The 24,170-nt window shown below is 39.5% G+C and overlaps 3 protein-coding genes and 1 pseudogene across 5 annotated transcripts in view; 1 reads left to right on the top strand and 3 right to left on the bottom strand.

Moving 5' to 3' along the window:
* The window catches only part of LOC127418577 (zinc finger protein 721-like), a 620,351-nt gene that overhangs the window by 379,343 nt on the left and 216,838 nt on the right, over positions 1 to 24,170 (top strand). The gene's annotated exons all lie outside the window — the stretch shown is intronic.
* LOC127419354 (zinc finger protein 721-like) overlaps positions 1 to 24,170 on the bottom strand; it is a 173,817-nt pseudogene that overhangs the window by 133,773 nt on the left and 15,874 nt on the right.
* LOC127418613 (gastrula zinc finger protein XlCGF57.1-like) overlaps positions 1 to 24,170 on the bottom strand; it is a 61,372-nt gene that overhangs the window by 21,126 nt on the left and 16,076 nt on the right. The gene's annotated exons all lie outside the window — the stretch shown is intronic.
* On the bottom strand, positions 565 to 24,103 carry LOC127418620 (zinc finger protein 664-like). Of its 3 annotated transcripts, none has more exons than XM_051659262.1 (4): positions 22,494 to 24,103; positions 9,723 to 9,892; positions 8,878 to 9,337; positions 565 to 2,177 (listed from the first exon to the last, which is right to left on the bottom strand). In XM_051659262.1, exons 3-4 carry the CDS (start codon positions 9,335 to 9,337, stop codon positions 1,438 to 1,440), a joined length of 1,200 nt encoding a protein of 399 aa, XP_051515222.1. In that variant the 5' UTR covers positions 9,723 to 9,892; positions 22,494 to 24,103; the 3' UTR covers positions 565 to 1,437. The 3 variants fall into 3 exon arrangements, with proteins under 3 accessions (XP_051515222.1, XP_051515223.1, XP_051515221.1); XM_051659263.1 differs by lacking the exon at positions 9,723 to 9,892 and adding an exon at positions 20,907 to 21,076; XM_051659261.1 differs by lacking the exons at positions 9,723 to 9,892; positions 22,494 to 24,103 and adding an exon at positions 9,581 to 9,718.

The following is a 24,170-nucleotide window of genomic DNA, read 5'->3' on the forward strand; positions in this document are numbered from 1 at the left end:
AATCTAAAGAGCAATGCTACAGTCTGTCTCTCCAACATTCAAGGGATTGATGGCACTGTTCTGTGAAATGCATTTATTTTTTAATGCGGCGTGTACCACTGAAAGAAATTAGTGTTTGCAGCGGCAACACGCACTTCCACCAATGCCACGATGATGTCATTTATGTCACACGCAAGCTCGCGAACAAGTATAAATCAGGTTTCAAGCTGACAACATCTACGGAGTGATATGTGGAGTAATATCATCAATTGTCGCCATTTACTGACGTGAAGAACATTTGCAGAAATGGTCACTCATAAATGTTTGAATTATACCTGCATGTTGAAACACACATTATTATTATTATTATTATTTTGCCCAGCAGAGACTGTCAAAACAGACAAAAATAAAGATGTTTCACAAAGCTGCATATGGGGAGCATTTCCACTTCCTATTAACTCCACTGAACCAACTGTTTACTGCAACATATTTTATAAGAGCTAGATGTTGTGCACGAGTCAAAGACCTGCATCAATGGAAATGAATCGAGAAAACTGTTAAAATTGTTAATTTATTCAGAACTGCTAACATTTTACAAAAATCACAAAACTTCTTCCTGATTTGGAAACTAGAAGAAAACCAATTAGAACAGAAAAGTAAACATCAACTTTATTTAGATTATTCCATAAAATTAACTGACATAACAATCACTCATTAATGACATTTTTTTCATTTCTAAAAAAAAAAATCTTACATAGTGTAGCTTTAACTGCCTGGCCAAAAAAAAGTTGATGTTTGGATTTAAATAATTAGACACAGTACTTAAAAGCCTATGATTGGATCATTATTGCAGTGATTAATGTGTTTCAACTGGCAACAATAATTTTAACCCTAACTGATGCAGTGTGTAGCTTCTCATTTCTTAAACAACCATGTCAGAAGACGCATCTCGTGGTCGTGGAAAAGATTTTACTATGTTTCTGAAGGGGCAAAATATTGGCCTGCATTAAGCAAAGAAAACAACTAAGGAGATTGCTGAAATCACTGGAATTGGGTTAAGAACTGTCCAACGCATTATTAAAACCTGGAATGATAGTGGTGAACCGTCAGCTTCGTGGAAGAAATGTGGTTGGAAACAAATCTTGAATGATCGTTATCGGAGATCACTAAAACGCTTGATAAAGCCACATTGTAAAAAATCGACAACAAAACTCACGGCTATGTTTAATAGTGAAAGAAAATGCATTTCTACACGTACAATGCGACGAGAACTTGTGTTGTGACGTTGCATAAGGTTGTTGAAACAATGCCACGATGAATGCACGCTGTAATCAAAGCTAAAGGTGGTCCAACTAAATATTAGAATGCGCGACTTTTTTGACCAGGCAGTGTTCAAAACATTCAAAGCACTTTCAACCAAAACAGGTGTGCAAAACTCTTTCCACCAAAAGAACACTTTTAAGGCTCCTCTTTTGTATGCATTTTCAGATGTCGTTTTAGGTCTGAATCCGCAAAAAATGTTTTACCGCACTGATCACATTTAAATCGCCTTTCGTTAGTGTGACGTTGGAGATGTTCTTTGAGATGAGCTGCACATGTAAAACCTTTTCCACACTGATGGCATGTGAAAGGGCTCTCTCCGGTGTGCATTCTTGTGTGTATATTAAGATAATCTTTACGTGTGAAACTCTTTCCACACAGATGGCACGTGTAACGCTTCTCTCCAGTATGAATCCTTGTGTGCTTTTTAAGATTTCCTTTATCTGTGAAACCTTTTCCACACTGATGGCATGTGAAAGGCCGTTCTCCAGTGTGAATTCTTGTGTGTACATCGAGATTTTCTTTACGTGTGAAACTCTTTCCACACTGATGACATGTGAAAGGCTTTTCTCCAGTGTGAACCCTTGAGTGCACATTTAGATGTTTTTTATCTATGAAACTTTTTCCACAATGTTGGCATGTGTAAGGTTTCTCTCTAGTGTGAACTTTCATGTGTCTATTAAGCCGGCTTTTAAATGTGAAACATTTTCCACACTGAGAGCAGGTGAAAGTATTTTTGGCTGCTCTTCTTTGAGGCTTCTTTGAGAAACTCTTCTTAGTCTTTGAGCCACTTAAAGATTTTTCTCCAGTTGTGAAATCATGATGTTTCTCCTCCACTTCATTCAGCTCTTGACTTTCCTCTTGCATTTCCATCAGCCCTACAATGAACACAGTAAATTGACAAAAAATTACCCAAAGGGACAAATATTTCTGATTTGTGCAAGGCCAGATATTTATTTTAGGGCTGTCAATCAAATTTTATAATAAAATTAATTACATTACATGCCGATTAATCACAATTACTGCATATAATTATTTTCTGAGAAAGCCCCCCAACCTCCCCTAACCAAATAAAGATAATTCGATATCAATAATACAAAATGCTTTAATGTGAATAATAAATCAAATACTCAGATTGGCATACACATGACTTGAATTGCTTCTGTGGTAATTTAATTTGTGTCTTACATAGGCTGAAAAATACTTGATTAATGTAACAAGTCCCATCTGGTTCACATTTCCATGAGGCAGCAAACGCAAGTATTGTCATGTGCGTGGAGTTACACTGCTGCAGTTTAACAGCCTCTTCGGGATTTTTAAATGGTTTAAAGTCAAATGGCATTGAACTTGTCAAATTATTGAAAGTATGCACACCAGAGCAAAAGGGGAATACACTGTCTTAACGCTTATCAAGCACTGAGACTTTGTTCGGTGAAAAACAAACTGAAATCATGTTTCATGGTGTAACAGCCACATCAGGTCCTCTTTGCAACCTAAACTTTTTTAGAATGCAGCACAATGAATGAAACAGACCGCAAGAGTCTTGAGATGCATTCATAAAAAATAAATAATTTTTTTTTTACAGACAGACTGTTTCACTTTTAATTGACTATATCACAATTCCAGTGGGTCAGAAGTTTACAAACACTAAGTGAAATGTGCCTTTAAGCAGCTTGGAAAATTCCAGAAAATGATGTCAAGCCTTTAGGCAATTAGCTTCTGATTCTAACTGGAGTCAATTGGAGGTGTACCTGCAGATGTATTGTAAGGCCGCCCTTCAAACTCTGTGCCTCTTTGCTTGACATCATGGGAAAATCAAAAGAAATCAGCCAAGACCTCAGAAAAAAAAACTGTGGACCTCCACAAGTCTGGTTCATTCTTGTGCACAATTTTTAAATGCCTGAAGGTACCACATTCATCTGTACAAACAATAGTGCACTAGTATAAACACCATGGGACCACGCAGCCATCATACCGCTCAGGATAGAGATGTATTCTGTCTCCTAGAGATGAATGTAGTTTGGTTCAAAAAGCGCAAATCAATCCCAGAACAACAGCAAAGGTCCTTGTAAAGATGCTGGAGGAAACAGGTAGACAAGTATCTATATCCACAGTAAAACGAGTCCTATATCAACATAACCTGAAAGGCTACTCAGCAAGGAAGAAGCCACTGCTCCAAAACCGCCAAAAAAAAAAGCCAGACTACAGTTTGCAAGTGCACATGGGGACAAAGATCTTACTTTTTGGAGAAATGTCCTCTGGTTTGATGAAACACAAATTTAACTGTTTAGCCATAATCATCATCGTTATGTTTGGAGAAAAAGGGCGAGGCTTGCAAGCTGAAGAACACCATCCCAACCGTGAAGCATGGGGGTGGCAGCATCATGTTGTGTGGGTGCTTTGACGCAGGAGGGATTGGTGCACTTCACAAAATAGATGGCATCATGAGGAAGGAAAAATATGTGGATATATTGAACCAAAATCTCAAGACATCAGCCATGAAGTTAAAGCTCAGTCACAAATGGGTCTTCCAAATGGACAATGACCCTAAGCATACCTCCAAAGTTTTGGAAAAATGGCTTAAGGACAACAAAGTCAAGGTATTGGAGTGGCCATCACAAAGTCCTGACCTCAATCCAGTAGAATATTTGTGGCCAGAACTGAAAAAGCATGTGCGAGCAAGGAGGCCTACAAACCTGACTCAGTTACACCAGTTCTGTCTGGAGGAATGGGACAAAATTCAGCAACTTATTGTGAGAAGCTTGTGGAAGGCTACACAAAACGTTTGACCCAAGTTAAACAATTTAAAGGCAAAGCTACCAAATACTAAACAAGTGTACAGTTGTGCTCAAAAGTTTGCATACCCTTGGAGAATTGGTAATATATGTACCATTTTTAAAGAAAACATGAGTGAGCAGGCAAAACACATTTCTTTTATTTCTTATGGGATTCATATTCAACTGTAGGTTATAACAGAATGGCACAATCATAAAACAAAACATGGCAACAAAGAAAAAATGAAATGACCCCTGTTCAAAAGTCTGCATACCCTTAGTTCTTAATACTGTGTATTGCCCCCTTTAGCATCAATGACAGTGTGCAGTCTTTGTAATAGTTGTCTATGAGGCCCCAAATTCTTGCAGGTGGTATAGCTGCCCATTCGTCTTGGCAAAATGCCTCCAGGTCATGCAAAGTCTTTGGTCGTCTTGCATGAACCACACGTTTGAGATCTCCCCAGAGTGGCTCGATGATATTAAGGTCAGGAGACTGTGATGGCCACTCCAGAACCTTCACCTTTTTCTGCTGTAACCACTGGAGGGTCAACTTGGCCTTGTGCTTAGGGTCATTGTCATGCTGGAAAGTCCAAGAGTATCTCATGTGCAGCTTTTATGCAGAAGAATGCAAATTGTCTGCCAGTATTTTCTGATAACATGCTGCATTCATCTTGCCATCAATTTTCATAAGATTCCCTGTCTCTTTAGAGCTCACACACCCCCAAAACATCAGTGAGCCACCACCATGCTTCACAGTGGGAATGGTATTCTTTTCACTATAGGCCTTGTTGACCCCTCTCCAAACTTAGCGCTTATGGTTGTGACCATAAAGCTCTATTTTGGTCTCATCACTCCAAATTACAGTGTACCAGAAGCTGTGAGACGTGTCAAGGTGTTGTCGGGCATATTGTAACCGGGCTTTCTTATGGCATTGGTGCAGTAAAGGCTTCTTTCTGGCAACTCGACCATGCAGCTAATTTTTGTTCAAGTATCGTCATATTGTGCTCCTTGAAACAACCACACCGTCTTTTTCCAGAGCAGCCTGTATTTCTCCTGAGGTTACCTGTGGGTTTTTCTTTGTATACCGAACAATTCTTCTGGCAGTTGTGGCTGAAATCTTTCTTGGTCTTCCTGACCTTGGCTTGGTATCAAGAGATACCCGAATTTTACACTTCTTAATAAGTGATTGAACAGTACTGACTGGCTTTTTCAAGGCTTTGGATATCTTTTTATATCCTTTTCCATCTTTATATAGTTCCATTACCTTGTTACACAGGTCTTTTGACAGTTCTTTTCTGCTCCCCATGGTTCAGTATCTAGCCTGCTCAGTGCATCCACGTGAGCGCTAACAAACTCTTCGACTATTTATACACAAGACACTAATTGCAATTTTAAAAAAGCCACAGGTGTGGGAAATTAACCTTTAATTGCCATTTAAACCTGTGTGTGTCACCTTGTGTGTCTGTAACAAGGCCAAACATTCAAGGGTATGTAAACTTTTGATCAGGGCCATTTGGGTGATTTCACTCATAATGATTTAAAAAGGAGCCAAACAATGTGATAATATGTGATAATAAATGGCTTTATATGATCACTATCCTTAAATAAAAAACAGCATGATCAGTCATATTTTCAAAATCAATGCCAAAATTTCACAATTTCTGCCAGGGTATGCAAACCTTTGAGCACAACTGTATGTAAACTTCTGACCCACAGGGAACGTGATGAAAGTAATAAAAGCTGAAAGAAATCATTCTCTCTACTATTATTCTGACATTTCACATTCTTAAAATAAATTAGTGATCCTAACTGATCTAACACAGGGAATGTATTCTATGAGTAATGTATACATTACTAAAGTAACTATGTATTTTTGTGCGTGGAGAATAGTGTGAGCCTCCACGTGCACTAGGTCTCCGCAGTAACGCGCTCAACAAGCCACATGATAAGCTGCATGGATATACTTTCTCAGATGCGAAGGCAACTGAGATTCATCCTCCCCCACCCAGAGTCACTACGCCACCATGAGGACCTAGAGCACATTGGGAATTGGGCATGCCAAATTGGAATTAAAAGGAAATGTAATCAAGTAATTCTACTAGTTTTTTGGGGAGGGAAAGAAAAAAAAAGCCCGGCGCTCCCCAGGGCTGTGTGCTCAGTCCACTGCTGTTTACCCTGCTGACTCATGAGTGTGCTGCGAAGTACAGTTCAAATCACATCCTCAAGTTTGCTCATAACACTACAGTTATGGGCCTCATCAGCAACGAGTCAGCATACAGAGAGGAGATGAACCAGCTCGCAGAATTGTGTAGAGACAACAATCTCTCTCTTAATGTTGATAAGACTAAAGAGATGATTGTCGACTTCAGGAGCACCCAAGCAGACAACTCACCACTGCACATCAACGGAACAACTGTGGAGAGAGTTAAAAGCTCCAAGTTTCTTGGTGTGTACACGACGGAGGACCTCTCCCGGACTCTCAACACCACCTGCCTAGCCAAGAAGGCCCAGCAGCACCTCCACTTCCTGCGGAGGCTGAAGAGAGCCAAACTCCCCCCTCCCATCCTCACCACCTTCTACAGAGGGATGATAGGGAGCATCCTGACCAGCTGTCTCACCGTGTGGTATGGGAACTGCACAGCCTTTGTGAGAACAGCTGAAAAGATCATCGGAGTCTCTCTACCCACCATCGACACCACATACAACAACTGCTGCTTCTGCAAAGCCACCAGTATTGCAGATGACCCCTCTCATGGACTCTTCAACCCCCTGCCATCTGGCAGAAGGTACAGGAGCATCCATGCCACCACCAGCAGACTCCCCAACAGCTTCTTCCCTGAGGCAGTCAGATTACTCAACAACCTGCTGCCTCCCAATACTCACCTGGCCTAGTCAAACACCTAACCCAGTATAACTCAAAAACACTGCACACCTGCACTTTACGAAGCTGCATCAGTCACTTACAGTGTTGGCTGTAACGCGTTACAAAGTAAGTTACACGTGCCTCACTCGTGTGTCCCTATGCAGCTGCCACGGGAGGAGAGTGGATCAGTTTTGGCTGTATATGGAAAACAGTGCTCGTTCCCGTCTGACAGAGGGATTTATCGCACACAAGACAGAAACATTTGCAGAATGGCATCTTGAAAAAGACGTCGCTAAGCAAACAGCTTTTTATTTTCTTTATGTACTGTACACAATTAAACACAAACAAAATGCTATAGCGTTACAGATGCACAGGTGATGAAGGATACTCGATTCGTCCGAGCACAAGCAGGGAGATAATCCACTCGCTGTAAAGTTGTGTAAACACACACATGCTGCACATGTCCACACACAAACAGACATACATGCACACATACATGCATGTTGCAACACACAAGCAAACCTGTATATACACACTGAAAAGAAACTACAAGCATTCAAATACACAATGGTGTTTACTATCAAAGATGTCTGCAAATAGGTTTTCAGTTCATTAGTGTTCTTTTTCTGTCTTTCACACCAACACAGGTAAACAAGCTTACTGTACATATACACGCCACACACAGCTAAGGTTGTAGCGGACACACAACAACAACCGCCATTCGCCACTAAGTGGCAGTGATGTCACCACGACGCTTATGCCAGGCTATGTGCACCTTGAGGCCACGTGAAGTGTCGAAAGCCCACTGGCAGGAGGTCACGGGGCAGACCCAGATGCCACATGTAGACTGACTGAGATGACTGGCTGATGGGCACACACACACACACACACACACACACACACACACACACACATACCTGAAGATACTACTACAGCATATTTGAGATAAGAAAGTTAAGTTGCATAATTAGAAATGCACTGGATCTCTTTAGCAAAGTTGCTGTCTTTGTCATATTGCTGTAATTTGGTTAATATTTCAGTCAATAATAAAGTACTAAGAGCTATTTGTGTCACATTTGTTTTTTTCCCCCACAGGTTTGATTGGTTTTAGAAAGTATCTTCAAAGTAAAGTAATTAGTAATTGAATTACTTTCCAGATAAAGTAATTAGTAATCTAATTTCAATTTACCAAAAGTAATTAGTAATCAGTAGTTGATTACCTTTTTTTTTTTTTTTAAGTAACTTACCCAACACTGGTCACTTATTATTATGGAACTCATTTATGCTTTACTTCTGCTATACTTAAATATACATAAAATTACGCTATACTTATTGCTGCTATAATACAACATAGTTTACAGTCTACAGATCATTTTCTGTGTATTTACTGTCCTATGTATCTAATGTTCTGTTCTGTGTATTTATTGTCCCGCACTCTGTTGTGTATTGCAATTTATGCAGTCTTGCAAACTGTTCTGTGTTGCACCATGGTCCTGGAATACGGACATTTTGTTCCAATGTATAAGCTATATAGAGGAATGACAATAAAAACCCACTTGACTTGACCTGAAGAATGTACTGAGGTGTGGTGGCCATGGTATAAGCAAAGGAATTGACTTTGGCCTCTGGGTGTACATTATTTTTCAGTCATTTAATGGGCCGGAGTCAATTATTCCTTACTTAAATCACAGTTTTTCACTGGATGATTATAATACATTGGTACTTTTTAAAATTACTAAAATGATCCAGCTAAGTGAGTACAGTGAGTGGTACTTAACAGATTGTGTTTATATTCATCATTTACTTTTTACATTTTTTTTCTAAACAATTAAAGTAAATGGTGACTGACACTTACAGTGTGCCTAACATCTCATTTTGTGTTGCATATTCTGACATGACAGTTGATTGTCATGAAAATGACAATAGAAAAAAAAAACATACTTGAAGGAACAAAATCATCATCATCACTTTGATGTTCCTCTGTTGTGTTTTCTTGTTTTATCTCCTCCTGCTTCACTTCAATCTTCACAGGTATCTGCAGCATCTGCTGTTCATCATCATCTTCATCACTCTGTTGTTCCTCTGTTCTGTTTTCTTCTTTTATCTCCTCCTGCTTCACTTCAATCTTCACTGGTATCTGCAGCATCTGCTGTTCATCATCATCTTCATCACTCTGTTGTTCCTCTGTTGTGTTTTCTTGTTTTATCTCCTCCTGCTTCACTTCAATCTTCACTGGTATCTGCAGCATCTGCTGTTCATCATCATCTTCATCACTCTGTTGTTCCTCTGTTGTGTTTTCTTGTTTTATCTCCTCCTGCTTCACTTCAATCTTCACTGGTGTCTGCAGCATCTGCTGTTCTCCAGTGTGAATCACACCCACCTGCTCTCTCATGATGAACATCTGAACACAAAAACATCATCATTATAATGGACTGACAGTCATCAAACCCAAAATTATTATTGTATTATTATACACAAGAACAGATCTGTTCTTAAAAAAATTGTATAAATATAAATGTGTTTGGCTTCACTTCCCTGTCAGCACAAAAATTAAAACATATATCAAATATATTAAACACAATAATCTTAAAGTGCTTGAGTTTAGTCACAGACAGAAAGTGTAAATAATCTACTGGTTCTTAACTGTTTTGTTGTTTCTTATCACCTCTTGCATGTGGCCAGTAACAAAACAAACTACATCAGATGATAATGAGCTTCTTTTACAGTCATTAAAACATCATGCACAAATAAATATAAATCTAAATCTCACAATGTAAAACACCTACCGATTTTAACTCTCAAATGGTGTAGTAGATCTCAGGTCTTCTTCTTCTTCTTGTGTTTTCTGCAACTTCTGGTGAATTTCCGCCTCCTGCTGGACTGGAGTGTTGACGCGTCGAAATAGTTGAAAAGCGGACTGAGCGAGAGGGGTTGAACATCCCGAAGGAAGCTAACTCTTAAAGGGGCAGGATTACAATTTCCAATACCTTTACTTTTACAGCAAAATAGACTTATAGCAGTTATTTAATAATAAAACAAAGATAATGATGCACAAATAAGTGAACAAGTGATTCAATATACAACTAAAATTTGGATTTTTTGGGGGGTGGGGGATTTCTTTTTTTTTTTTTTTTATGATAGGAGAAACAAGTGCACACAAAACATTACAGTGAGACACAATATAAAACAAGGTAAAAGTATAAATACATATACAAATAATCAGACATAACAGAATGGTGTATGTACATATGCAACTGTAACGTATGTGCAAGGTAGGCATATGCACATTTATTGCATCAAATGTGTGAATTGACATATGTACATGAGATATTTATTTTAATTATTGCACTACGGGGGAGTCCTGAAGGCCAGGGATGTGCCATCCATATAAGCAAGTTAAGCAGTGCTTACCTAACAGAAGGGTGAAAAGAAAAATGACAATATGAAATATTTAAATAGAATTGTTAATATAAACTACTGTTTTCATTCAAATTCGTCATCTTTCATCTTGGTTGTGCAGCACAGACAGTTCATTTATTTGCTTTGACACCACCCTCAGGTATAAGCACATTGTTATGCTTTCTCTGATTCAAAGCTTTACAGCCCTTTCATTCAACACTCTATGTTCATTCAAGCCCGCTACAAATGGCCAAGGGAAGCATGCTTACCAAAATAAGTAAGCCAATCAGAAGCACCTTCCTTCAGTCACGCTATCTGATAGGCAAGATTTAAGTTTTGTCAACATTTTCATGTTCAAATAACTAATGCGTTTAGCGTTAAATGGATACCTGCAGTGTAAGCATCGATGACCTACACCGGTTTGGCAAAGTTAATTTCAATTAAAAATCGAGAAAGAAGGGCTATCGAAACTTCAACAAGTAGGCGACTTTTACACCAAAGTAATGGAGATGTTCATTCGAAAGGAGAGACGCATGGATTTTGTGTTCAAGTTAATGTATTTATTAAAAATCTGTGTTGTTGATACTAGGTCATTGTTTCTGGTTAGTCTGAGGCTATGAAGTGGTGATTTGGCAATCATATCCTTCTTGTGTTATGCTTGTTTTATAGCTCTAACGTTAGGGTGCAGGGCCTGTTTAAATTATAATATAATGTTGTAACGGGTAAAGGAGGATCAAGGAGGCGGCCGGAACTGGCTAAACAACATAAACTTTAATGACCAACTCAACTTAAAACAACATAAACCATAACATAAGTCACACACACACAGTGGCCGCATGTGTCTCTCTCGAACTGGCATCTCTAGCTCCCCTTTATCTTGCTCTCCAGCTGACCAGTTAACTCAGCGCCAGCCGTGCACCCTCACGGCCCGGCCACACCCTCCTCATCACACTCCTCCCCCTCCTGATTCAGGCTGGGGCACCATCCAGACTGACCTACCCCCCCCCCCCATCTCTGGAGGAGAGACGCTGCCCTTCCAGTTGTTCTGCCAGCCGGTGGTCTACCCGCCTCCTGGGAACCTGGGGAGAGACAAGGGGAGGGAGAGGGTGAGCTGGAGACACACACAGAGAGAGACAGAGAGAGAGAGAGGAGAGAGAGAGAAAAACTTGCTTGCCAGTCCCTGGACACGGCATCACCTGGTCCTCAACCACTCCTCCACCCTCTGGTGGATGACAGCCGCTCCTCCCCGGGAGGACGGCAGCGAGTCCTACGACCCCTGGAAGATGGCCGCGGCTCCTCCCCTGGCGGACGGCAGCAGCGAGGACTCCATGACAGCACATTCCTCCTCCTTCCCGGCTTTCGGCAACAATGTAATGGGTAAAGTAGGAGCAAGGAGGCGGTGGGAAACGGCAGAAAAATCAACAAACTTTAATGACCAACTCAACACAAAAAAAAACATAAAACTTGACACACACAGTCTCTCCCTTTCGAACTGGTATCTCCGGCTCCCCTTTACCTTGCTCTCTCGCTGATCAGTTGACTCCGCGCCAGCTGTGCATCCTCACGGCCTGGCCACGCCCTCTTCCTCATCACAAATATTTATGTTATAATATTAAGAAATGTAGATGGCCATGTCTACATTATATTTGCCTTGTGCATTCAGGTTAAGATTGTTGTCTTTGTTGGTCAGATTAATTAATTGCTGCTGTCCATTCCAGTGGTTCTGAACTGTGGGAGTGACTTGCGAGGCCTATGATGTTGAAACATATTGCCTGCTAGTAATCTTTCCTTTTTGGTGTATGTCAAAACAAGCACTTCTGGCACTATGGTTCATTGTATGATTTAATGGACATAAACAGGCTCGGCTCAATATATGGCAATCTTTAATATGTGTGCTATGAGCACTATTACTGTCCTAAATTTAAAACAATTTGATAGTGAAGTTAGTCACTGTGACATAATTGTTTCCATTGACTGGTGGGTTCTAAGGCAACATTTTATGTCAATAACATTTCCATGACATTACATTTATGCATTTGGCAGACGCTTTTATCCAAAGCGATTTAAAGTGCCCTTATTACAGGGACAATACCCCTGGAGCAATCCCCCTGGAGTTAAGTGCCTTGCTCAAGGACACAATGGTGGTGGCTGTGGGGATTGAACCAACAACCTTTTGCTTACCAGTTCAGTACTTTAATCCACTACTCCACCACCACTCCACATTACACTCACCCATATAAAAACTTTTGGGCACAGCTTTTAATAATGTGTATTAAAAATATTTCATGCTTTCCCAGTCTCAAAGCCCACGGCACATGCCTGATGAAGGCAGTTTAATTGTTCATGTGGAAAATGGCCTGAGGTTAAAAACTGGTCTTGTGCCTGGATGTCTTACAGAAAACTGCTGGTTAGAGGGCAACAGTTCAAAACGGGAGTGGGCAGGGTGTTCTCCTGAAGTCCACCATCATCTCCACTGTTTTGAGCGTGTTAAGCTCAAGGTTGTTGTGACCACACCAGACAGCTAGCTGTTCAACCTCCAATCTGTATGCAGACTCGTCACCATCACGGATGAGGCCAGTCATCGTGGTGTCATCTGCAACTTCAGGAGCTTGACAGAGGGGTCCTTTGCAGTTCAGTCATTCGTGTACAGGGAGAAGAGCAGTGGAGAGAGAATGCATCAACAGATTGGGGTGGGCATGGAGAGCTGGGTCAGTATGGTTAAAAGAAGATGAGGCATGATGGTATTGAAGGCTGAACTGAAGTCCACAAATAGGATCCTTGCAAAAGTCCCAGGTCTGTCGAGGTGTTGCAGGATATAATGCAATCCCATGTAGACAGCATCATCCACAGACCTGTTTGCTCAGTAAGCAAACTGAAGGGGGTATATCAGGGGTTCAGTGATGTCCTTCAGGTAGGCCAAAACCAGTAGGTCTCTCAAACAACTTCATGACCACAGAAGTGAGAGAATTTAAGTTCTGTGATTTTGGGTTTTTTGGGGACAGGAGTAATGGTGGAGCATTTGAAGCAGCAGGGAACTTAACACTGCTCCAGTGATCTATTGAAGATCTGTGTGAAGATGGGGGCCAGTTGGTAAACACAGACTTTCAGAGAGGCAGGTGAAACACCATCTGGGCCTGAAGCGTTCCAAGTGTTTTGTTTCTGAAAGAGCAGGCACACATCGTCCTCACAGACCATAAGTGCAGGTTGAGTAGCAGGAGGGGGGGTTCCATGAGGTGTTGGTGTGTGTGAAGTGAAGATCAGAGTGGGGGAAGGGTGTGAGACTGGGCTTTTCAAACCTGCAGTAAAACACATTCAGTTCATTAGCCATTTGTTGATTCTCAACAGAGCGAGGATGTACTTGGTGATGCTTTTCAGGCCTGTCCACACAGATGCAGGATCGTTGAATGAAAAGTTTTTTCAGATTTTCAGAGTAGCTTCTTTAACCACTCTGATTTCAACAACGAGCGCATCAAGTTTAAGGGCCAAACATATTTCACGCAAGTAGGTATATGCGAGCGCTTCACCAATGCATGGCCTACGCATCGTCTCATTGTACATACATTGCGTTACAAACCTCGGACCACAAGGGAGCAAAAGCGGGAACAAAACCGGATGTGGAGTCAACATGTCGACAGTTGAGTGTGTGCTTTTGTATTTGCTGAAAAGACGACAGAAAAATATGTTCGTAAAAAACGTTTTAGGCAAGACTCTCCTCGAATCGCTGCTCCACCATGAAAGTTGTTAATTGAAAAAAGAAAACTGCTGTAGCACCCCTTGCGGCAATGCAGAGAATACTGTGCACACTTGCGTTAGGTTATGAATTGCGCTCCGACACATTTCACGACGCAACAATGCATAAAATTGAGCTAGCGTAGCAAGATGCATCTGCATTCACGTATAAACATCCAAGTTGGGGGGGGGTCTATTTGGGAGAGTCTTGCTGAACAAGTTAGATTATACAAACATATTTTTCTGTTGTGTATATTTAGCAAATACAAAAGCACACACTCCTCAACTGTCGACATGTTGACTCCACCACATCCGGTTTCGTGGCGCCTAAGAAACTCTCTCGCCCCCTTGTGGTCCGAGGTTCGTAACCACTAGAGCAACACAAGACAAGTAACGTATGTACAAAGGGATCACGTGTTGGTGAAGTGCTACCATCTGCATTTGCTTACAATGCTACAGTCTCTGCAATGTTCAAGGTATAGAAGGCACCACTACTATATTTTATCCTTATAAAATATGCATTCAAATGCTTGCATCCATATACAGTTGAAGTCAGAAGTTTATATACACTTAGGTTGAAATCATTAAAACTCATTTTTAACCACTCCACAAATTTAATATTACAAGACTATAGTTTTGGCAAGTTGTTTAGGACATCTACTTTGTGCATGACAAGAGTCATTTTTCCAACAATTTTTTACAGACAGATTGTTTCACTTTTAATTGACTATATCACAATTCCAGTGGGTCAGAAGTTTACACACACTAAGTTAACTGTGCCTTTAAGCAGCTTGGAAAATTCCAGAAATGTACAGGCTTTAGACAATTAGCCAATAAGCTTCTGAGAGGAGGTGTACCTGTGGATGCATTTTAAGGCCTTCCTTCAAACTCTGTGCCTCTTTGCTTGACATTATGGAACATGACATTCAAAGAAATCAGCCAAGACCTCAGAAAAACATCTGTGGACCTCCACAAGTCTGGTTTATCCTTGGGAGCAATTTCCAAATGCCTGAAGATACCACATTCATCTGTACAAACAATAGTACGTAAGTATAAACACCATGGGACACGCAGCCATCATACCGCACATGGAGACGCATTGTCTCATAGAGATGAATGTAGTTTGGTGCGAAAAGTGCAAATCAATCCCAGAACAACAGCAAAGGATCTTGTGAAGATGCTGGAGGAAACAGGTATCTATATCCACAGTAAAAATGAGTCCTATATCGACATAACCTGAAAGGCTGCTCAGCAAAGAAGTAGTCACTGCTCCAAAACTGCCATAAAAAAGACATACAACAGTTTGCAAGTACACATGGGGACAAAGATCTTACTTTTTGAAGAAATGTCATCTGGTCTAATGAAACAAAAATGGAACTGTTTGGCCATAATGACCATAGTTATGTTTGGAGGAAAAAGGGTGAGGCTTGAAAGCTGAAGAACACCATCCCAACTGTGAAGCATGGGGGTGGCAGTATCATGTTGTGGGGGTGCTTTGCTGCAGAAGGGACTGGTGGACTTCACAAAATAGATGGCATCATGAGGAAGGAAAATAATGTGGTTATATTAAAGCAATATCTCAAGGCATCAGCCAGGAAGTTAAAGCTCAGTCGCAAATGGGTCTTCCAAATGGACAGTGACCCCAAGCATACCTCCAAAGTTGTGGCATAATGGCCTAAGGACAACAAAGTCAAGGTACTGAAGTGGCCATCACAAAGCCCTGACCTCATTCCAATAGAAAATTTGCGGGCAGAACTGTAAAGCGTGTGCGAGCAAATAGGCCTACAAACCTGACAGTTACCCCAGTTCTGTCTGGAGGAATGGGCCAAAGTTCCAGCAGCTTATTGTGAGAAGCTTGTGCAAGGCTACCCAAAACGTTTGACCCAAGTTAAACAATTTAAAGGCAATGCTACCAATACTAACAGAGTGTATATAAACGTCTGACCCACTGGGAATGTGATGAAAGAAATAAAAGCTGAAATAAATAATTCTCTCTACTATTATTCTGACATTTCACATTCTTAAAATAAAGTAGTGATCCTAACTGACCTAAGACAGGGAATGTTTTCTATGATTAAATGTCAGGAATTGTGAAAAGTTTAAATGAATTTAATACTGTAAACTTCTGACTTCAACTGTATACACTTTTAGAAATGCAAACTAAACCATGCAGTGTAGAGACAAATCAGTGGGCCTTATTCATGAAACATTAGCAAAACTTATGTAAACTGTCCCATTAAACTGAAAACATCAATATACAGTGGATATAAAAAGTCTACACACCCCTGTTAAAACAGCAGGTTTTTGTGATGTAAAAAACTAAACAAAGATAAATCATATCAGACTTCTTGCGCCTTTAATGTAAAAATTTCAGCCTATGCAATGCCAATGAAAACAAAAGTGACACATTTCAGAGAAAAATAAAATAAAAAACGTAGAATTACTTAAATGCATAAGTGTGCACACCCCCTTTTATAATTGGGTATGTGGCTGTGTTCAGAATCAACCAATCATCAAGCTCATGTGAAATAGTACACACCTGTCTTCACCTGAAGTAACTCTGATTAACTCCAAATAAATATCTGCTGTTCTTGTAGTATTTTTCTAAATATGCATTAAATTAACTTTGTCGCTCAAATGGCTGTGAAGTTATGACAGTTTTTTAGTTGCACCACAATGGATAAAACACTTTAATAATCTTATTAAAATATAATTAAGTGTTATTTATCATCCTCAAAGTAAGCATTATGGGTTATAAAAGTTTAAGTGAATAATATAATGTCAACATGAAAATAGCTCATCATGACTTTGCTCTGCAGGTAATCACCGAGTCCTCAAACCATGAGACTAATTCGCCAGAAGAGTAGTGTCGAATCGCAACTGATGTAAAGAGTTCCTCCACAAGTTACTTGCAGTTTTATGCTTCAACTCTTAGAGGGCCAAAAGTTACATAGTGTAGCTTTAAACTCTTGTGAAGACTTTCTGTATAATGGATAATGTTCAGAAAACCATCCGTGGAAAATTTAAGCGAAATCAGGGTTGACATCATTAAATGCAATGTAAATGTAACTTTGGCATATCATGGCTCAACTAAAGCAATGGTGACACCGCGATCCACTACAACTCAGGAAACACTGCAGTCAAAGATAGTACATTTCCGTAGAGTGCATGCTCATGAGACAAAACACACAGTTAAAGGATCTCTCTGCTGAAGTTCTTCTTCGCCACTACACAACTCAATAACTGGCAAGTGAAATCTGAATGTTTACTTGACAGTGGCTAATTTATTGTCACATATTGCGAAATTTGGCTGCTAATGCAACTGATTTACTCGCAATGTAGAGGTCTGCAGCCAAATGAGTTTTCTGAATTAACGCAAATACCTCCCCTAAATGTCCTTTGTTATTCTTTTAGATGATGCTGTTTCTTGGGAGAAATCCCATCTTTGGGTTTATTTGAATTTCTGAAGCCGATTCTTGCTCACTGTGACTACTTGGGCAATTCCTTTTTACCTGTCTACGTAGACTCCTTGCTTGTAGTGGAATGGTTTCTCTCCAGTATGAATTCTCTTGTGTGTTTTCAAGTTTTGTGAACAAGTGAAACTCTTTTCACAGTGTGAGCACTTGTAAGGTTTCTCTCCAGTATGAATTATTTGGTGCTGTTTCAAATTGTAGTCTGTAATAAAAAGTATTCAAAGCACATATGAGCCCTCACACTGTTATGCATTTTCTGTTGCTCTTTCAACCAGAACAGGTGTGCAAATCTCTTCACCAAAAGACACTTTTAAGGCTTCACTTTAGTATGCATTTTCAGATGTCGTTTTAGATCTGAATCCGCAAAAAATGTTTTAACACACTGATCACATTTAAATCGCCTTTCGTTAGAGTGACGTTGGAGATGATCTTTGAGGCTAGCTGCAGATACAAAACCTTTTCCACACTTATGGCATGTGAAAGACCACTCTCCTGTGTGCATTCTTATGTGGTTATCAAGGTTTTTTTTATCCATGAAACTTTTTCCACACAAATGGCACGTGTAACGCTTCTCTCCAGTATGAATCCTTGTGTGCTTATTAAGATTTCCTTTATCTGTAAAACCTTTTCCACACTGATGGCATGTAAAAGGCCGTTCTCCAGTGTGAATTCTTGTGTGTACATCAAGATTACCTTTACTTGTGAAACTCTTTCCACACTGATTACATGTGAAATGCTTCTCTCTAGTGTGAACCCTTGAGTGCAAATTAAGATGTTTTTTATCTATGAAACTTTTTCCACAATGTTGGCATGTGTAAATATTTTTGGTCGCTCCTTTTTGAAGCTTTTTTGGTGAGAAATTCTGCTTAGTCTTCAAGCTACTTAAAGATTTTTCTCCAATTGTGAAATCATGATGTTTCTGACACTGAAGTTTCTCCTCCAATTCATTCAGCTCCTGACTTTCCTCTTGCATTTCCATCAGCCCTACAATGAACACAGTAAATTGACAAAAAATTACTCAAAAGGGACAAATGTTTGTGATTTTTGCTGTGCAAGGCCAGAGATTTATTTTAGGTCTGTCAATTGGCTGACGTTTATCAAGCACTGAGACTTTGTTCGGTGAAAAACAAACTGAAATCATATTTAATGGTGTAACAGCCACATCAAGTGCTCTTTGCAACCTAAACTTTTTTTTAGAATGGAGCACAACAAATGAAACAGACCACAGGTGTCTTGTGATGCATTTAAAAAAAAAAAAACTTTACTCAGTGTTTAAAAATGTAGCAATCCTGCATGAGACCCTGACAGATAAAGTTCAGCTTTAGATTCAGCACAACAGACGAAGATGTCCGTCCAGTGCGCATTTACAATATATAGAAAAACACTGCAGCCCCTAACTCGCCGTATACTTGAAAAACTGTAACGAACCCAATGGTTTGTCAGAACTTGTCAAGCTCGGGTTAGGTAGAAGGCCTCTATTGCTCACATAGAATAATCGAATATTTTGGTATTCGTATAGTGTCGTGTCAAACGGTTAACCGAATATCACCTATCCGTACACATTCCTATTAGTTAGCTTGAAAAAATGAACTCTAGAGAAGAGAATATTTTAAATACCATTACTGTCAGAGATGCGACAATAGATGCAGAGTAGATAAAACAATTTCAGGAGTATTTTAGCCGGTGGAAGTGCGATCTCCACGAAACGCAACGGAAACAAATACTATTCTGTTAATCAAGGAAACTTCATTTTAAGTTCTCAAGTAGCCTAATAATTCAAGTAAACCATCAGAAAAAGAACAAAGAAAGAAATTACAAGCAACAGAACAAATAAAAACAATAGAACAAAAGTGAAAAATAAGAAACTGTACACCATCTTTAACAGTATCGATTATTAAAGTAAACACTCAGAAACTGAAAAAGTAAAAGTTAAGCTTATGTAATCAAGCAATTCTACTTGAGGTTTTCTGGGGGGGATAAAAACCTGAAGAATGTCCCGAGGTGTGGTGACCGTGGTATAAGCAGAGGAATTGACTTTGGCCTCAGGGTGTGCATTATTTTTCAGTAATTTAATGGGCTGGAGTCAATTATTCCTCACTTAAATCACAGTTTTTCACTGGATGATTATAATACATTAGTACTTTTTAAAGCTACTAAAATGATCCAGCTATGTGAGTACAGTGAGTGGTACTTAACGGATTGTGTTTATATTAATACCTCAACAAAACAGGTATTTTGACCAGATCTTTAAGTATGTACATTATATTTTACAGTTTATGCACATATCTATATTACCAATAGCGCTCTGAGAGCACACACAAATAAAGAACACACAGAAGCTGCCTGTCAGTCAGTCAAACAGCACGTGGGCACCAAAATAAAAAGTGATCTTTAAGATTCTTGTTATCTGTGAAGTTTCTCTCTCTACTCTCCCTTTTAACCTGTTAATTAGATCGTCCAGTGGTTGTCCTGTGATTGACACAAGGAAACGCCCCTGATTTATACAATCAATACTGCATTTCATGATAATATTCATATAGACTTAATGTTACCCTCAGTCACTTTTTACACTTTTTTCTAAACAATTAATGTAAACGGTGACTGAAACTTAAATTCTACCTAACATCTCCTTTTGTGTTGCATATTCTGACATGACAGTTGATTGTCATGAAAATTACAATAAAAAATAAATAAAAAAAACATACTTGAAGGAACAAAATCATCATCATCACTCTGTTGTTCTTCTGTTGTGTTTTCTTGTTTTATCTCCTCCTGCTTCACTTCAATCTTCTCTGGTGTCTGCAGCATCTGCTGTTCATCATCATCATCTTCATCACTCTGTTGTTCCTCTGTTGTGTTTTCTTCTTTTATCTCCTCCTGCTTCACTTCAATCTTCACTGGTGTCTGCAGCATCTGCTGTTCTCCAGTGTGAATCACATCCACCTGCTCTCTCATGATGAACATCTGAATACAAAAACATCATTATTATAATGGACTGACAGTCATCAAACTAAAAAAAAAAATAATATTGTATTATTATACACAAGAACAGATGTTCTTTCAGAAATTGTATAAATATAAATGTGTTTGGCTTCACTTTCCTGTCAGCACAAAAATTAAAACATATATCAAATATATTAAACACAATAATCTTAAAGTGCTTGAGTTTAGTCACAGACAGAAAGTGTAAATAATCTACTGGTTCTTAATTGTTTTGTTGTTTTTTATCACCTCTTGCATGTGACCAGTAACAAAACAAACTACATCAGATGATAATGAGCTTCTTTTAAAGTCATTAAAACATCATGCACAAATAAATATAAATCTAAATAAATCTAAATCTCTCAATGTAAAACACAAAACACGTACCGATTTTAACTCTCAAATGGTGTAGTGGATCTCAGGTCTTCTTCTTCTTCTTGTGTTTTCTGCAACTTCTGGTGAATTTCCGCCTCCTGCTGGACTGGAGTGTTGATGCGTCGAAATAGTTGAAAAGCGGACTGAGCGAGAGGGGTTGAACATCCCGAAGGAAGCTAACTCTTAAAGGGGCAGGATTACAATTTCCAATACCATTACTTTTACAGCAAAATAGACTTATAGCAGTTATTTAATAATAAAACGATGATGATGCACAAATAAGTGAACAAGTGATTCAATATACAACAAAAAAAATTTGGTGGGGGGGGGGGGGGGGTTGTTTTGTTTCTTTTTATGATAGGAGAAACAAGTGCACACAAAACATTACAGTGAGACACATAATATAAAACAAGGTAAAAGTATAAATACACATACAAATAATCGGACATATAACAATGGCGTATGTGCAAGTGGTAATGTATGTGCAGATTCATGAACTGTATCATGCACAGTTCATGAATCAAATATGTGAATTTACATATGTACATGAGATATTTATTTACATTATTGCACTATGGGGGAGTCCTGAAGGCCAGGGATGTGCCATCCATATAAGCAAGGTAAGCAACGCTTACCTGACAGAAGGGTAAAAAGAAAAATGACAATATGAAATATTTAAATAGAACTGTTAATATAAATTACTGTTTTCATTCAAATTCGTCATCTTTCATCTTGGTTGTGCAGCACAGACAGTTCATTTATTCGCTTTGACACCACCCTCAGGTATAAGCACATTGTTATGCTTTTTCTGATTCAAAGCTTTACCGCCCTTTCATTCAACACTGTATGTTCATTCAAGCCCACTACAAATGGCCAAGGGAAGCACGCTTACCAAAATGAGTAAGCCAATCAGAAGCGTCTTCCTCAAGTCACGCTAGATTTGCATTTTTTTGTCAACATCTTCAGGTTCACTTAACTAATGTGTTATTAAGCGCTAAATGGATATCTGCAGTGTAAGCATCGACCTACGCTGGTTTGGCAAATTTAATTTCAATTAAAAATTGAGAGGCTATCGAAACTTCAATAAGTGGGCGACTTCTACAACAAAGTGACTGAGATGTTCATTCGCAAGGAAAGACGAATGGATTTTGTGTTCATGTAAAGGTAAATGAATGTATTTATTAAAAATCTGTGCTATTGATACTAGGTCATTTTTTCTGGTTAGTCTGAGGCTATGAAGTGGTGATCTGGCAATCATGTCCTTCTTGTGTTATGTCTGTTTTATAGTTCTAACGTTAGGGCCCAGTGTCTGTTTATAATGTTTATGTTGTAATATTAAGGAATGTAGACTGCCGTGTCTACGTTATATTTGCCTTGTGCATTCAGGTTAAGATTGTTGTCTTTGTTGGTCAGATTAGTTAATTGCTGCTGTCCATTCCAGTGGTTCTGAACTGTGGGAGTGACGTGTGAGGCCTATGATGTTGAAACACATTGCCTGCTAGTAATCTTTCCTTTTTCTTTTTGCTGTATGTCAAAACAAACTCTTCTGGCACTATGGTTCATTGTATGATTTAATGGACATAAACATGTTCAGCTCACCAATAATCCTCTCAGCCGTCCTGACTGTCTGTCACAGTTTCCTTCTGTCTGATTTGGTGGCTGAACCAAACCAGAGAGTTATAGATGTACACAGGACAGATTCAATGACAGCTTAGTACAACTGTGTCAGCAGCTCCTGTGGCAGGTTGAAATTCCTCAGCTGGCGAAGGAAGTACAACCTCTGCTGAGCCTTCACAATGGACTCTATTTGGGTGTCCCACTTCAGGTCCTAAGAGATGGTAGAGCACAGGAACCTGAATGACTCCACAGTGCTGTTCAGGATGGGGGGGTATTCTCCTTAAGTCCACTATCATGTCCACTGTTTTGTGCATGTTCAGCTCAAGGTTGTTGTGACCGCACCAGACAGCCAGCTGTTCAACCTCCCTTCTGTATCCAGACTCGTTACCGTCGTGGATGAGGCTAATGATTGTGGTGTTATCTGCAAACTTCAGGAGCTTGACAGAGGGAACCTTTGCAGTTCAGTCATTCGTGTACAGGGAGAAGAGCAGTGGAGAGAGAATGCATCCCTGAGGAGCACCAGTGCTAATAGTGAGGGTCCCAGATGTGAGTTTCTCAAGTCTAGCTAGCTGCTGCCTATCTGTCAGAAAGCTGGTGATCCATTAACAGATTGGGGTGGGCACAGAGAGCTGGGTCAGTTTGGTTAAAAGAAGATGAGGCATGATGGTATTGAAGGCTGAACTGAAGTCCACAAATAGGATCCTTGCATAAGTCCCAGGTCTGTCGAGGTGTTGCAGGATATAATGCAGTCCCCTATAGACAGCATTATCCACAAACCTGTTTGCTCAGTAAGCCATGATCAGATGATAGGAGCAAGTCATTTGTAACTCTGATAAGTGAAGTCTGTACTGTGGTGGGGCCTAAATCCTGACTGAAATTGTTCATATATACTATTTCTCTGTAGAAATTAACATAGTTGGGAGGACACTACCTTTTCTAGTATTTTCGACATAAACGGGAGATTTGAAATCAGTCTATAATTAGCCAATTCTCCAGGACCAAGTTGTGGCTTCTTAACAAGTGGTTTAATAACTGCCATTTTAAAGTTTCTTGAGACATGTCCTAAGGATAGCGAGGAGTTTACTATTGTGCTGCGATGGAATATCTGGTTAAGTCAAGGCTTTATTCTTAACCGATTTATCCACAGTACTGAAACTCCTAGGATTGTTGTGGTTATTTTCTATGAGTTTGCTCAAATATGCTGACCTGGCAGCTTTTAGTGCCTGTCTGTAGCTACAGACACAATCCTTCCAAGCACCACGAAATACCTTTAATTTATTATTCTTCCACTTGCGCTCCATTTTCCATGCTCCCTTGAGAGCATGATTGTGATCATTGTACCATGGTGCAGGGCTTTTTTCTTTAATTTTCTGTAATCAAAGGTAGGCGACACTATCAAGAATGCAAGAGATGAATGTATTTATATTTTCTGTTATTTCATCAAGTTCTTCTAGACTTTGGGGCTTACTGTGTATGAGATAGATCTGGAAGATTATTAGTGAAGCTATTTTTAGTGGTTGAAAGAATAATTCTGCCTGAACGATAGCATGGTGTACAGTGCATCCGGAAAGTATTCACAACGCTTCACTTTTTCCACATTTTGTTATGTTACAGCCTTATTCCAAAATGGATTAAATTAATTATTTTCCTCAAAATTCT

The sequence above is a fragment of the Myxocyprinus asiaticus genome, chromosome 28 (assembly GCF_019703515.2).
Source record: "Myxocyprinus asiaticus isolate MX2 ecotype Aquarium Trade chromosome 28, UBuf_Myxa_2, whole genome shotgun sequence".
Classification (NCBI taxonomy): Eukaryota; Metazoa; Chordata; class Actinopteri; order Cypriniformes; family Catostomidae; genus Myxocyprinus; species Myxocyprinus asiaticus.